The sequence below is a fragment of the Musca autumnalis genome, unplaced genomic scaffold, assembly GCF_047663935.1.
Source record: "Musca autumnalis isolate F117 unplaced genomic scaffold, ASM4766393v1 scaffold_1, whole genome shotgun sequence".
Classification (NCBI taxonomy): domain Eukaryota; kingdom Metazoa; phylum Arthropoda; class Insecta; order Diptera; family Muscidae; genus Musca; species Musca autumnalis.
In genome coordinates this window covers 84,131,741-84,148,592 of record NW_027411644.1, presented here as the reverse complement: position 1 = coordinate 84,148,592, position 16,852 = coordinate 84,131,741, and the positions used below count along the sequence as shown (strand labels likewise).

The 16,852-nt window shown below is 37.2% G+C and overlaps 1 protein-coding gene across 2 annotated transcripts; it reads left to right on the top strand.

Annotated features, from left to right (window-relative positions):
* The first annotated feature begins 5,306 nt into the window (after positions 1-5,306).
* Sodq (Sodesque) lies at positions 5,307-15,941 on the top strand. Of its 2 annotated transcripts, none has more exons than XM_073963592.1 (3): positions 5,307-5,800; positions 14,446-14,655; positions 14,731-15,941. In XM_073963592.1, exons 1-3 carry the CDS (start codon positions 5,414-5,416, stop codon positions 15,016-15,018), a joined length of 885 nt encoding a protein of 294 aa, XP_073819693.1. In that variant the 5' UTR covers positions 5,307-5,413; the 3' UTR covers positions 15,019-15,941. The 2 variants fall into 2 exon arrangements, with proteins under 2 accessions (XP_073819693.1, XP_073819692.1); XM_073963591.1 differs by having other exon boundaries at positions 5,316-5,707; positions 14,731-15,070.
* Positions 15,942-16,852: the final 911 nt, after the last annotated feature.

Here is a 16,852-nt window from a genome sequence, read left to right as displayed (position 1 = left end):
ATTTCGGAAAAGTTATGTTTAGAGCCTGCTCTCGAATCGCTTTGATTTCTGTTGCAGCAACATGTGTACACTGCCCCTATTCGAAAAAATGTTTGAGTTCATCGGCATTTTCGTCAAAATTTCACGCAATAATGATGATATTCCGTTGTAAGAAATTTTTCGCTTATAGTTTTCCTATTGGATAATATTATTAGAACCTTATATTAAACCACAAGGAATTCCAATTGTGGCATAACGTTAAAATAATGTTATATTGAATATTACAACTTTTGAGACGCATATAAACCGCGTAATTATGAAAATGACATGATGCGCATCCGATTTTCCAACACAGCGAACCAATCCCTTTTATTTGATGTACAGTTTGTCAAATTCTATTTGGCGGCCACGATGTAGCATCTGCTGCATATTAGGGTGATAAATACAGTAAAATGGTCATAATTTCCGCGAAGTTCATTTACATTTTATGCGCATCCGATTTTAATAATCACCATTAAAAATACATCATTCTATGCCGTTTCAATACGATCCATCAAGAACCGTGGATGTAGCATCGCACTCAATTTTTAAAAAAAATCTATTATATCTTTGGATTTACGAGAGTTTTTAAATATCTGTTTTCGCGCAGTTTAAACACGCGTATCGATCTATTTATTTAAGTAGAACTGACACATCCAAAACGCGTTTTAATAAGCGATATTTTCAAAATAATTTTTTGCAAATTTTTGAAATTTGAGCGGTATCATAACCGCCGATCTAGTGGGTGGATTTTTACGCGTCGTGGCTTGTTAGATTCGGAACATAAAAAAACTAAATTTACGCGGGTTTCCACGGAAATCGAATGATGTTTGTAAATTCTAAACCAAAAAAATAGGTTTTTGAGAAAAATTTACGCACAAAAATTTCGTGTTTGGGCGCAGATTACTGTGATCCTGTGAGGGCTACACCCTCATGTTATGCATTAAAAAATGCGAAATCGCGAGTACTTCAATCAAATAATAAGCTTTTAGGGAAATCCAGCTGTGCGTACCGATTAGAGCAAAAATTCAAAAAACCCCATTTTTCAGGTTTCAAAATGTCAGCATCCGTTTGAGGTAGATACAGTGGATATATTAAAAAATCATACATTAGAAACTTCAACTCTGAAGTGTACTCTTTAACTTCTCCTTTGAGCATTAAGCTCTACATTGTGTTGTAAAAGCACTAATTGGAAAATAATATAATGAAACTCGTTTCCTTCAACGATTTTTTCCGATTTTTTTACAGCTTCCGCTCAAATTATTATTTTAAGAAACCCCTCGGTGAATCGGGCTAAAACAGTTTATTTTACCGAAATGCTGTCAAAAGTTATGGTATAGTAAAACTGATCGCGAGTTACAATACCCCATACCTCAGTTTCAACATAAGTTAATTTTCTACAAAAAGCTTGATATATCTTTCCCCGATTTTTCTATAAATCGTTCAATTTTCGATGAATAGCCTTCAAATTTAACATGGGATGTTTCCTCAAGCCACTGTTCAGTTTTACCGATTTTGATTTAATTTCGCAAAAATCGGTACAGATTTGGATATAGCCTCCATATATCATTCTCCGATTTTGCTATAAATCGGTCAATTTTTGGAAAATAGCCTTCAAATTTAACATGGGATGTTTTCTTAAGCCCTTTTTAAGTTTCACCGATTTTGACAAAAATCGGGTTATATTTGGATAAAGCTCTCATATATATTTTCGCCCGATTTTATGTATTCGATGCACTAAACACGCAGTGATTAAATTAGGAAAATATAACGTAATTATCCGTAATTGAGTGACATCGGGCAAAATTATATATGGAAAGCCATATTCAAACCTGAACCGACATGGACCAAAGTTGATATTTTTCATTCCTGTTCCCTCACAAGTACTTGTGCAAACATTCATCAACCTAGGTCAACTGTAAAACTGAACAGGGGCCTGAGGAACCTCCCATGTTAAATTTTAAGGATATTCATTAAAAATTTAGCGAATTATAGCAAAATCGGGGAAAGATATATATGGGGCTATATCCAAATCTTAACCGATTTTTACGAAAATCGGTGAACCTATTCAGGGATCTAAAAAAATACCACATATAAAAGTTGAAGGCTATTCGATTAAAATTGACGGAGTTATAGCAAAATCGGTGAAAGATATACATATATGGGGACTATATCCAAATCTGAACCGATTTTTGTGAAAATCGGTAGAGCTACTTAGGGGCTTAAGAAAATATTACGTATTAAATTTGAAGACTATCCGATCAATATTGACCGAGTTATAGCAAAATCGGGGAAAGATATATATGGGGGCTATATCCAAATCTGAACCGATTTTTGTGAAAATCGGTAGAGCCACTCAGGGGCTCAAGAAAATGTTAAATATTAAATTTGAAGGCTACTCGACCAAAATTGAACGAGTTATAGCAAAATCGGGAAAATATATATATGGGGGCTATATAAAATCTGAACCAATATATCTCAGAAGGTTGCAGGGATGGGCAGAAAGGTTTTACACATTTCGCTTCGGAAGAGATGTCCAATTAACGGAAATCAAGAGCCAAGGTGGCAATAGGTGGCAATCAAAAGATATACTCTACGAAATATTAAGAATTTATACTTTTTTTATCAAATTTAAATTATTAGTTCTTGATAACGGTACTTTGCCCATGTGCAGTTGATGTCAACCTTTTGCGCTAATTTTTTTATTTATAGCCCACCCATCAAATCCTCATCCAAAACTTTTAATCTTATCAACAAACTTTTTAGAACATTTTATTTTAAATGTCGTCTAATTTTAATATGATTATCGCTTTAGATTATCTGAGAAATATTTTTCATATTTAAAGAGCTTTAACTTCATTATGGATGCACATATCGACAAAATTCTTTCAGATTCGTTGTATCGGATGTGTTTACTATAAGAAAACCAGTAGGAAAAGACCAAAGTCGGGCGGGGAATAATTAGTATACATCCCAATACGCAAATGCTTAGCTTAATGATGAAAGTACTTAGATCCAACGCCACGCCAAGTCTTATTCATAGTTGGGGTAGAACATTTAAATGGTATGCAGTCACTGCAATATATGCATTCCTAAAGATTCTTAATAGAAGTTAAGAACTGAAGACTTACAAATTGGAATAATTGGTTTCCCTTCATTAATGAAAGTACTTAGCTCCACCGCCACGTCAAGGCTTATTCCTTGGAGGAGTAAAACTGTCGAATTATATCTTGTTTCTTCGGCAATTTGAAGCCATATTTGGGGAAAATCGATAAAATATACCTAAAATCGGGAGGTACCGTTATATGGGGGCTACAAAAAAACATGGACCTATCTTAACAATTTTAAGTGGCGAAATTTCGTGGCCACTGTGAACCACATATGTAAAATTTCAGCTAGTTCAAGCAAAAAATGTGGCTAAGATCCCTAAAATACCTTAAATCGGGAGGTATCGTTATATGGGGACTATACCGAACCGTGGACCTATCTTGACAATTTTTAATGGAGCAATTTCGCGGCCATTGAGAACCTCAAATGTAAAATTTCAGCTAGTTTGGGCAAAAAATGTGGCTAAGATCCATAAAATACCTTAAATCGGGAGGTATCGTTATATGGGGACTATACCGAACCGTGGACCTATCTTGACAATTTTTAGTGGATCAATTTCGCGGCCATTGGGAACCTCAAATGTAAAATTTCAGCTGGTTTGGGCAACAAATGCGGCTAAGATCCTTAAAATACCTTAAATCGGGAGGTACCGTTATATGGGGGCTATACCAAAACTTGGACCGATATAGCCCATCTTCGAACTTGATCTTCCGATGGCGAAATCGGTCAACAAATGCGACCTGTATGTTGCGAACGGACGGACGAACGGACATGCATAAATCGACTCAGAAAGTGATTCTATGTATATCCCTAGAAGGAACTATGGGTCTATCTCGCTTCCTTTTGTATGTTACATACAAATGCACTAACACATAATACCCCTTACCACATAGTGGTGTAGGGTATAAAAACATAAACATATATAAACACGCGGCAACACTGTGGGAAGTAAGAGAGTATCAGTCAGCTGTGCTGACGGAGATATACCCTCAGTCTTGGTCCTAAAGAAAATATGTTAACAAAATACTTCTGACGTCTTTAGGGGTTTTTTTAGTTTTGGACCAATTTCCAGGAAATATACACCTGCCACCGAAAAAATTGCACGGTCGTAACTAGGACATCTTACACAACATGTTGCCTAAAATTTTAAAACCATCCCAGACGAGCCCGTAAACTAAACACTTTCCAAACTTTGTATGGGAGGTATCCGAAAAAGTGGTCCGATATACTCAATATTCGAACATAATCCGAATCTGTAAGAAATAATTCGATGTACAATGTTTGGGCAAAATCGGTTTCTACCTTCGAGGGTTATATAACGTATTACCCAGTTTAGTTGGTGCCGGCATGCTTTTTTGCCGGAATAAAATTGAGGGTATAAAAATGTTGTACCCTTGGCACCACGGGTCAAATAACATCAAACGCTCTTGTGAACTTCTATAATCGGAATTCTTTAGTTACATTTTGTGTTGAGACAGGGTCTGAAGACTATTGGAAGACATTTTTTCGCATGATTATGTTTTAATACGTGATTGACACCTTAGTTTGTATAAGTGATATGTACATACATACATATATAACTTATAGTTACGTTAATTATTTTGTTAATTAAAATAAATAACATCTTAATTTCAATGAACGATAGACGTTTGTTTGAATAAATTCTATTCAATGAAAGAATAGCATGCAATCCGCAATAAATGGCAAGCTTGAGCGACCGTCGTCAGTCATGTTGTTGTTGTCGTCGTCATCTATCGACAATAACATCAAATTATGCCATCTGTTTGTAAATGAAAATGTTTGTTCGGATAGGAAAATAAGAATAGAACACCTGAGGCAGCGGAGTGCGAGAATCTAAACTCCAAAACATACACACACACCCCGCCAATCCACCATAACCCGTAAAACATTGAATTAGGTGCAAATGGTCATTTAAAAGGGCCAAGCCGAGTACAATGAAGTGGGGTTGAAAAACAGTCACAATACTTCTGCTCTCTGCTCTATTCCACCTGTAATTAGTCGCAGCAATCAGCGTGAAAAACACCATGAAAAACCAACGAACAAGCAGCGATCGTGTTCATGAATGTTTTCTAAAACACGAAGCGGCAACAGCATTATTGGCAGGCAGCATTAGAGCTTTGAAATATGTCAATTCCAATGAAACACCCAATTTTAGAATATTTCCAATGTTCAGTCAGTTCCTAACGCTTCAGATAAACGGTCACAAAAATCGGAAAAATTAAATAAATTTAAATTATTTTAAATTGAAAACCAAAATTCAATTAACATGTTTCCGTTATCACTAAGTCGTCGTGGTCGTGCACCAAATTCGCCACCAACAAATCTCATTTTAATTGCCATAATTTTGTATAATTTTAACGGTTTTGTTAGCGGTCAAAATATTCTCGAACGTTTACGCCCCAACTCAGCAAACATAACGGCGGCCAACATTAACAATGATGATCCAGTGAAAATAATATCCGGCACCAAAGTGAAACGTTATGAACGTTTAACTGTACCCATTAATGCTGGCAGCTTAAATCTTTTACATCCCCATCCACCCTATGTGGGTTTGGCCTATGTACGTACGCCACCACCATCATCAACATCGTTTGTATATTTTCCTAAAATAAGGGAATACGTGGTAACACATTGGCCCTTTTATCCGCCGAGGGTAAGGTTGAGCCTACTAGCTGACTGTTTCTTTGCTTTCGTATATTTCATATTAATCATTAATAATTGGTTCTTAATCGTTTTGAAAAAAGGGTTTCCAGGACACCAAACGATGCTGAAAAACTACATTATGTAAAATTTTTCATCAATACTCATAAGCGGATCATAATTCCAAGACATTCACAATTTTTTTCATATATAACTATTCTAGGGGAGTTGTAGGTTAAAAATAGTTCCATCTCTTTCCAGTCAAACTCTCTTGTAGGTCCATCACCTTTAAGCTAATTTACATTAACAACTAAAACAAGTATAAACGGTGTTAAATTCGACGGGGCGGAACTTGTTATACCCTCCTCTATGAACTGTATTGAAGTAAACATACTGAGAATTCTCTTCTGGCATGTTTTACTACCTCATCGAAGACTAAATACAAAATTTCGTCCAAAATCGGCAGGTACCATTCTTTGGGAGCAATATAAAGTCGTGGACTCATACGACAAATTTTCGGATGGAAAGTTTCATACCCACCAACGAAGGCTAAGTGCCAATTTTCAGCAATTTCGGTTGGATATTGAGGTCAAAAATTTTCGGATGGAAAGTTTCATACCCACCAACGAAGGCTAAGTGCCAATTTTCAGCAATTTCGGTTAGATATTGAGGTCAAAATACCGAAAATCGGGAGGCACCGTTCAATGAGGGATATTTCAAAACGCGGAGATGTATTGACAAGTTTCTGGGAAAGTTTTGTAGCTCCATGGAAAACTAAATACCAAATTCCAGCAATTTCGGTTTGAAAATGGAGGTAAAACCTTAAAAATACCGAAAATCGCGAGGTACGAAATTGGCTTGGCCTTCTTTATTATTCTTTTATCAGAAACTAGCAAAGTGCCCGCTACCTTGTATGCGGAAAGGGAATAAAATACATAAAAACAATATTTAATTTGGAACTAGTGAATAAAAACTCAAAATTCTAGCTTTATCCGTTTATGGTACAAAATCGTATACCTATCGTATACCTAAAAATAACTTTTTATATCAAACCTATATCCAAATTGTCATTTTCATTCTCAGCTCTAACTGTTCCCCAAAACCAATTATAGTACTCTTTAGTACATTCATATACAACATAAGTGCGAATTTCCAAAACCTCCACCTTATCTCCACTATAGAAATTAACTGATGTCCTAACACCAAATTTCAAAATTGCAGATCAACCTCAACAGCGCCTATAATACCGAATTTCTAAATTCCACCTCTATTAAATTTACTACTATTTAGAACTTTTCGTACACATATGCACTAATATCCAAAATATCTTTCTTATCTACATTCTACAAACCAATATTGATCCTCATACCAAAATTTGGAAATTCAGTTCTATATTTTAGCAAATAATTGTACATATAAGTACGAATTTCCACAACTACCACCATATTTCAATCCTACACCCAATCAGCAATCTTAATTCCAAATTTCAGGATTCTAATTCTATTAATCCACCCAAATCCTAATTGCAACAAATTAATTAACATTTAGTACTTTCGTTCAGAAAAGTACTAATATCTAAAACTACCTCAATCCAACACTCCAACAGTTATCTTACGACCGAATTTCAGGATTCAGGACATCCCTTCACATAAATTCAAATTGTATTACAAAAGTACGAATTTCCAAAACTAACTCAATTCAACACTCCAATACTAGTCTTTATTCCGAATTTCAGGATTCCAGCTCTACTGCTTCACCCAAATCCATATAGTACCAAATTTAGAACCCTTTAGTATTTTTCGTACACATAAGATTGTATCTCAGAAATTACCAACATATATCAATTCTACCCTCCAACAATAATCTTAATATCAAATTTCAGTATTCCAGCTCTATACGTTTACCCAAATTCAAATTGTACCAAATATAGTATTATTTAGTACTTTTCGTACACATTTCCAAAATTACCTCCTTATATCATCCTTACTTCTCAACCTTGATTTTCATTCCAATTTCACGCATTCATTCAGCTCTATCCGTTGACATAATACTACCAAATGGTACAAATTTAGTATATTTTTGTACTACAAACCTTTTGGTATATCTATCCTTAATTTCATTAGTGACTCTCATTCCAAATTTCAGAATTCCAGCTCTAGCTGTTCGGCAAATATTAATTGTACATAATATTTAATACCTTCTAGTACTTTTTCGTACCGTTGTAGTACAAATTTCCAAAAACCCAGCCATATTTGACACCTTCGGACCAAAAGTAACCCTCTCCCAAAATTTCAAGTTTCTAGCCTTGTTCATTTAGCCAGGGCGTTGATTGTTTGTCGGTCAGTCACACAAACGGTACCATTTTTTACCCCAAATCTAACCTTCACGCAAAATTTCTACATTCTACCTTCAGATTTTTTGTCTGGGCGTTGATTATTAGTCGGTCAGCCACACAAATGCACCCTTCTAGTACGAAATTCTGTACCATTTAATATTTTTGGAATACTTAAGGTACCAATTTCCGCAACCCCATATAATGTGTTGGGAAACCCTTTCAAAACTCAGATCTGTGTTAAAATTAACACTTATGTTGGAATTGAAAATCCCAAACTAAAATAACAGACCATTTTATATATAACCATATCCTATCCCATAATATAATTTCACCTCTTATAAATATCGTTTATAACGACTATCGCTTATAGCGTCCGATTTTGATTGGCCCCCTCGACCGACGCTATAAGCGATTTCGACTGTAGATGAAGCAAAGCAAGAAATCCAGGCCTATCTGATACTGTGGTGGCCTATATTTTTTAAACCTTATGTACCGATGGTCAGAGAAGGAGTGTTCCTCTGAAACCCTACACTCATATACCTCGTTTATTATACCCTCATCATTTCTGCTAACGAGGGTATATACACTTTCATACGGGCAAAATGTGCCTCATCGAAATAATGATTTTAGACCACAAGTATGTTTGCACGAAATCCGTTTCAGAAAATTTGGAGTTGATTTAGCCATGTCCGCCCGTCTGGCTGGAGCACACGATTCGGTCCAAAATTAGATTAAGTTCGAAGATGGGTTATATCGGTCCACTCCTTCCGGTAACTCCCCCACAAAAGTTCGAAATTGTTCGAAAAATTTGTGCGTGCGATAACTCTTGAAGGTAGTAACCGATTTGGTCCATACTTTGCACATCGTGAAATGTCTACCAGACTTAGATGAGGTTCCAATATAGACTCAATAGGTCCATTCCTTCGGGTACCTCCCACCCAAAATTTCAGATAAGTTCAGTTTAGGACCTGCTCTCGAATCGCTTTGATTTTTGTTGTAACAACTTGTATTCACTGTCCCCCATACGACGGTACAAGTTTCATCAGGGGCAAGCCCAAACTTCCTGAGAAAATAGCCTGAAATGTGCACAAATCCCTATGACACCGTGTGTAGTGGTTGGAACGCAAGATAAATCTCGAACGGATCTGCCGATTTGGTCCAAAATTTGTCCTTCGTAATATTTTGTAAACAACCCGGCACATGGTCGTATGTCAATCTGTCCTGAGTACTCTTAAAAGGGGAACACACGATCAGTTTTCAGTGTAGATTTTTTTGGAAATATCGAAAACTGTCAAACTGTCCAGCAACATTAAAATATTTTGTCGTTACCTGATGACTGACAAAAATGAACGGCAACACTGGCAAGCAACCGATTATTTGAGCAAGACTGACAGTCAAAACTGATAGTATGTTCCCCTTTTTAGGCTAAGAACTGTCAAATTGCCAAGTCCCAGCACAAAGAGAGTGCCACACTCTTTTCCCTACATATAGAACATTGGTGCTCGCTTCCTTACGGTAGCGTAAAAACAAACCACGCGTATTCTCTCTTTATTTCTGATTTGCCATTGCTTAGCAATGGGGAGAGTGTCTTACCGCTACTAATACACCAACTATTCTGAGCACCCCTGCTATAGAAGACTTCCCGTCTCTTCACATCCAAAGAATTGGTGTTAAACAACGGCTGACATAGCTCTAATTTGAATTAGTTATTCTGTGTTGTTACGACAGCGTGCAGGCGTGGACATCAATGATCCAAAGTCTGGCTTTGGTTGCCAAAGACTCCGAGTATTAGCTCCGTCTCGAGTTTGCATCCAAGGCTAAGGTATGGTAAGATTAAAGGAAGCGTAGTTGACAGCTACTTCACTCGGTGACCATGTGGTTCATCCTGATAAATTGCAGAAAAATTTAAGTTACAGAGAAAAATAGGTGTCGTGGAAAGAAGGGAAAAAATATATGACAGAGATTTGAGAGTGATATTGAAGTTAATAGGTGTAGAGAAAATAGAGAATATTTGCAATTTTTGGTACAGTATTTTGTTCTCGCTGAAGCCACTTCAGACCCTTGGCAAAGAGAAGCAGACTTGTTGACTCGGTTTAGTAGAAGGTTGTCAGAGATTGGATTCATGATTCACAGTCTCGGGGTCAAAAGCATTGGGCAGCGATTGTCTATGTTTCTTCTTTATCTTCACATAACCTGCAGTAGTCAAGAGTATCATCTCTTTACCATTTCCTGGACATTGACATTATTCTGCAGTGACCCGTGATTCTTCTTCATGGAAAGCATAGAGAGATATTGCCTTGGATGCCTTACAGCTAGGTTTGTTGTGGCTGTGTCTGGCTAGCGACGGCCGCATGAAATGGCGAAAGGGTGGATTGATTGAGTTGTTGACTTCAATATCGATTGACTCCGATTCGCAATGCACCAGTTCATCAGCTATTTCTTTTCCTTGGATGTTGCAATAACCCGGTACCCAACACAAGGTAACGATTGATTTTAGTGCTTCCAGGGTGTTCTTGCCGCTGCAAGCGGGATCTAAATGATTTAAGAGCCGCTTGACTATATGGATAGGTAGTCACCGGTCCAGTTAAATATGTCCCTTTTCTTGTTACCTATCAACTCTGCTGCTTTTTGGATTGTAAGGAAATCAGCTTGGAATACACTAAATGTTTCGTTCAACCCGTATGAGAGTCATACATTGAGGGTATCGCTGTAGACAAGAGTAGAGAGAGGTGGGTAGTTGCAAGTCCAGTATAGGATTTCTGTAACTTTTATCGATTCAAAAGTTAACAACATTTCATTTGTTTTTGTAACAACTACAAAACAAACAAATGAAATTGTTGTAAAATAAACAATGATTAAAATTGTTAAAAAGTTACAGAATATGCCTACAGGGCTCTTTGTGGGGTCTTTGTATATTTATCTCGTCGAAGTGTAGTTGTGGTGATATACATAAAATCACTGATTACCTCCGATCCCAGTGGTAGTCCCGATCGTCGTGAAATTGTAGAGTGACAATACTCGGAGTTGCGCCATGAATTTATCTCCTTGAGCTTGTCTGCCCGATCCCACACTACAAGATTCAACGGCTAAAGGTCAGTTAGTACATTGAGGGCAGCCTATGGAGTACTTTTCATGGCACCTGCGATTAGTTGTGATCCTGTTTTTTGAACATTGTTTATTTTAAGAAGCTTTCCACCAAAGCAGTGAACCATGACAAAGAATTGGGCGTGAAGATCCAATAGATAAGCTGTGGTTACTGTCCCCAACTCTTACCAATGGAGTTCTTGTATAAATAAAGTGCTATTAGACCTCTCTTGACATGTTTTTCGACATTCCTTTTTCACATTAATTGGTGGTTGAGGACGATGCCGTGGTGTTTGGCTTATAAATCAAGCGTTAGAATAACTGTCGCTAGACGGCAGAGGTCCCAGAGTTAGCCAAGGCCGTCTATCACGCTGACAAGAAAGTCTAGATATTTCTTGTTTTCGCAACAGATGACCTTGATTCCTCTGGGGGGCTACTGCTGTTTTTAGCTGTGATGGTGCTGAGGCCGCTTAGACCGTACCCAGATAATCGTCGACTACAGTCGCTGAAATGACTGTGGTGTCACGATCGTCATCCAATAAGCTGTCCTCGGCCCCTGCAGAAGCACTACCCTGGCTGAGGCTTAGGACCAGGGTCCATTATGGCTAGAAGTTGTCGGCTTTGTCCAGCCAGACCGTACATGACAACTTATAGACAGGGTACATTAGAGTGGTTTTTAAGAAATCGGTGTTGGACTTTTTTTAGCGGCACCCCCCTAATATGTTTAGTTTTGTTAAATGTTAAGATTGCCAAAGTTTGCCACCAAAACTACAGTTCCATCAACCGTAAGCTGAGTTTGCCCAGTACTGTGCGTTGCAGTGTTGTTCTTACCGTTAGATTTTGGTGTTTCACTTTGTTTTTTGTTTAATTCGTTCAGATCAATATGTCTTTGATGTAGTGGAGGAATGGACTTCGACCATGGCATAGCGCTTCAGTACCATGCCGAGGACTTGACAAATAAGTCTATAATACATTGAGACCACCAGGTTACAACAAAGCTCAGTTCTAATACATATGGTAACCAAACTGCAAACCTTGGAACACCGATAGGCACGCATTCGTATGACACCCCGACGTAGAGATGGTATTTACCGGGTATTTACCCGGTAAATACCCACACGGTGGGTAAATACCGGGTAAATACCCATTTGTGGGTATTTATTTGGGTATTTACTATATTGAATGGCAAATACAACATTTTACTATTCCTGGGTTTAGGTTGTAAAGTTTTGAGCCAAATTTTGTCAGCCAACGTCAAGTGGTTCGGCAGAAAAGGAGTTTTTACCCAATATTTGGGTAAATACTCGAAGTCGGGGTACCCATATATGGGGGCTATAAGAAAGTGTGGACCTACGTTGACAAATGTTTGCAAGGATATTTTATACTCATTGAGGACTCACTGTGCCAAATTACAGCCAATTTGGTTATAAAATGTGGCTAATAGATGAAAAATACCTTAAATCGGGAGGTACGGCTATATGGGGGCTATATCAAAATATGGACCCAGAGACCCCATGTTCAGTACCAGAAGTTATTTTGACATAAGAAAGATTTATGCCAAGTTTTGTCAGCCTACGTCAAGTGGTTCGGCAGTTAAAGAGTTTTTACCCAAAATTTGGGTAAATACTCGAAATCGGGGTACACTTATATGGGGGCTATAAGAAAACGTGGACCTATGTTGACAAGTGTTTGCAAGGGTATTTTCTACATATTGAGAACTCACTATGCCAAATTTTAGCCAATATGATTGTACAATGAGAATAGGTAAAAAATACCTTAAATCGGGAGGTACGGTTATATGGGGCTATATCAAAACATGGACCCAGAGACCCCAATTTCAATGCTAGATATTCTCTTGACATAAGTAAGATTTGAGCCAAATTTTGTCAGCCTACGTCAAGTGGTTCGGCAGTTAATGAGTTTTTACCCACTTTTGGGTAAATACTCGGGTATTTACCCAAGTATTTACCCACTTGTTTAAAGTATTGTAAAACTATCCATTTTGAATCGATTTCATAACCTAAACCCAGAAATAGGGTCTAAGATGTTGTATTAGCGATTCAATATAGTAAATACCCAAATAAATACCCACAAATGGGTATTTACCCGGTATTTACCCAATTTACCCAATTTACCGGTTATTTACCCATTGGGTATTTACCCACTGTCCATCTCTACCCCGACGTTAGGGGATTTCTAATTTGTAGGATATCGCTACGTGGATAACCTTTGGTCGGTCAGAATTTCTCCCGTTCTACACTTCCAGAATATTGAAAGAGGGAGGTTGTGACCTTAAGCCGCCGCTCCAAAATTGTTAGGCACCGTATCCAAACCCCTTGAGTTATACAGGCGCTTTGTTGAAGTGAGGGAGAGCATCAGAGAGCTACATTAGTAGGTCCCTATGAAGCTCTCTGCTGATAATTGCTATCGATCCTTGACCATTTTCTCAATGGTTTTCTGGCGCCTTCTGACTTTCTTGCCGTGGGTTGATTACGATTTCCTTTCACAGTTCCCAGTCTTTTCAGAAAATTAAATCCGAGAAACTTTATGTCTCTGCCGCATGCTTCTTGACAAAGTTCACTCGGGACATTTGAAGGTATGAAGAAGCTCTGTTTCTTCGAGATACATATATTTTACTCTTAGCTGCTTCCTCGGAAGTAAAGGAAATGCTTTTCATCTCCTAGGGAGCACCATGCTGTTTTTATTTAGCCGCACCAGAATAACTTCTGTCATGCTGTCAAATTCGGAATCAGAATCGCTCCCAGTTGGGTCCAGGCTAAACTCTCCGTAAGGTTCCCATTTTCGTTTAGGTTGTGTGCTATGACCATTGGAAAGTGTGCTTTCTTTGATCCTTTCCAAGGGAAAGATGGTTTTTTTATCCTTTCCGAGGGAATAAGCTTTTTTTTAGATCATTTCAAAGGGAAAGGATGTTCTTAAATCCTTTCCAAGGGAAAGCTCGTTTTTAGATCGATACGGTAGAGCTGTTCTTAACGTTTTATTTTGGGTCAGAAGGATTCAATCGGTTTGCCATTATTTGTCTAATGCTGAGTTGATATTATTCTCGTAATCAGTAAATATTTTTTACCAATATTTTCACCTTCCTTTACTATGTCATTCTTGAGTTTTCGTTGCATGTCTCTCAACAAATAATTGGCTCTAATCCACATCCATTAACATTCTCCATCAACACCGCCAAAACCATTAATATATTTTATACATTAAAATATTTATGTATGTAGGTTGCACCAAATTGGCAAGCTGGAGCTAAATTAACCGGAGAAGGTATCGAGGGAATGATTACCTTTCAACAGTTGCCCTACAATAATGACATAAAAGTAACTTTAAATGCAACTGGAGTGCCGGCTGGAAAACATGCTCTACACATACACACCTATGGCGATTTGACAGATGGATGCAAATCAACGGGTGGACAATTTCCCAATAATTTTGTAAGTCGTACCATTTTATAATTTTGTTACAAGTAATTTAAAAATATTAACCTTTTTTTCTTTACCTCTTTCCAGTTGGGCAATGTTGATGTGAAAGAGGGTGGTGAACTAAATGTGGCTTTCATAAGTATTTATTTGACACTTTTTGGTTACAATGGCATTATTGGACGTTCTGTGGTTCTGCATGAGAAACCCATTGATATTAATAGTGCCCTTAATGCAGAAGTATTCTCGGCACCCATACATCCCATACCAGATATTCAACAATCGTTTCAAAATGAAGAAAATTCGGTGGGTGAACCCATTGCCTGTGGCATAATTAGCATCATGAATTCACCCATACCAACCATTAATAAGAAATAAGCGAGAGAGAGGCATTTTTTTAAATAAAAACTAATGATTTTTTATAATAAAATATAAATGATTTTAAATTTGTATAGAAGATTTTTAGGCGATGAAAATGGGTTAACTACATAAAAATACACACAAAAAACCGTTCACTCCACAGCAGTTACCCTATTTATTATCCATACATTCCTTTTGTCCCATAAATGTCAAAAATAAAAACGAATAATAAATACCGTTAACCTTCAAAAGTCAATAAAGAACAGAACTTCGATTAAGAAATATAAACTCTCGTCAAGAACGACAAGAAGAAACCATGAAAGTCCTACAAAAATCTCTGAAAAATTGTGGCTACCACGGTCCGTGTGAAAGTGAACAAATTCTCAACTGGGCCATTCGTACCGGAGCCTGTTCGCAATTCTACAAAGATCTTCTATCATGGTTGGAGTCCAACTTACTTTCAATTGATTGCACAGTGCAAGTTCGTAAAAATATGATGAACCTCTTTGACACCCTACGCATATCAATCCTAATGATACCACATCATGGTTCTGAGGTAGCTGCTAACCCCAAAGAATTTCGTTTACAAAGTATTAAAGTTCTATTGCATCAATTGGAATTGGCTAGAATGGTTGCGGAAAAGAAAATGCTGCCGCCGAATAATCATCAGCAAAGTCCACGCAAGGGCGATGAGGTGATGTATACCACAAATATGTCACAACGTTCTCCATCTTTGCGTGTAACGCTGCAGACGACGACAGATAAAAATGTATCACAATCAGGATATTGGAATGAACGACTGGTTCGTTTTAAACCATCCTATTTGGAAATGTTTCATTAAATTTTGAAAACTCACTCTTTTTATGTATTTTTATAGTATATTTGAGATTCCCAAGATATGAATTATGAAGAATAAACACTGAATATCGTTAACCTAAAAAGTGGTCTAAAACTAAAATTATTTTTTAAGAACCTGCCATGAAGGGTCAAAGGGAGAAGAATTTTTACAATATTTCCCCACCACTATTCGAGGAGGGTTATGATAGGATTGCTATGAAAACAGTGGACACGGGTTTTCATACGTGGGACCCATGAGGGACTATGAGGTCTTCTTTTTCATAAATATTGGTGGTGCCTTTTATAAACAGCAGACCAAAACGGATCTTACATGCATAGAAAACCACGAAAGATCTTCTGAATTGAAGACACGGGCATTCCTAGATGACAATGAGGGCATTATTTTAAGGGGTTATTCCTAGTTGTGCAGACAAAAAAACTAATTTTTCATGATTTTTTACATTATTTTTAAGTAGTTCCAAAGACATACATAAATACATGTATTTATGTCTTTGGTAGTTCTTCCTTTTTTTCTGAATGGGCACATCTTATACTACTTTTGGAATTTTTGCTATTAAAAAATTTTGCATGTTTGTGGTATGTGGCTACCTGTGAAATCCTTTTTTGTAAAAGCATTTTGCGGTGCCAACGATTGCTCGAAAACGGGTGGGCCGATTTAAGAACCAAAGTTCGGGCAAACATTAAAAAAAATCTATAGACAGACAAGCTTTTTATGTATTTAATAAGCTCACCAAACCATATGAAGATCGGTCAATTCGTTTTCGAGCTATCGTTGGCACCGACTTCAAAAATGCTGTATCGAGAAAAACGCGTCTAAAGTTTCTATGCTATATACAAATCACAAATTGCTGCCTTCCAATGCTCATATCTCAGACAATTTTGTTCATACTCTATACCATGGTAGAACAAATACAAGGTAAAGTTAATACTACAACAAATACAACTCGAACAACAACCACATAGGAATTTGTTTTTGTTTGTAAACCTTAGTGTC

What these genes read in the sequence shown, in the direction of transcription:
- Sodq (XM_073963592.1), top strand. Translation starts at nt 5,414, where the DNA reads ATGTTTCCGTTATCACTAAGTCGTCGTGGTCGTGCACCAAATTCGCCA. An exon ending in GGCCCTTTTATCCGCCGAGG is followed by an intron (nt 5,801 to 14,445) that starts GTAAGGTTGAGC and finishes TTATGTATGTAG; the next exon opens with GTTGCACCAAATTGGCAAGC. An exon ending in GACAATTTCCCAATAATTTT is followed by an intron (nt 14,656 to 14,730) that starts GTAAGTCGTACC and finishes ACCTCTTTCCAG; the next exon opens with TTGGGCAATGTTGATGTGAA.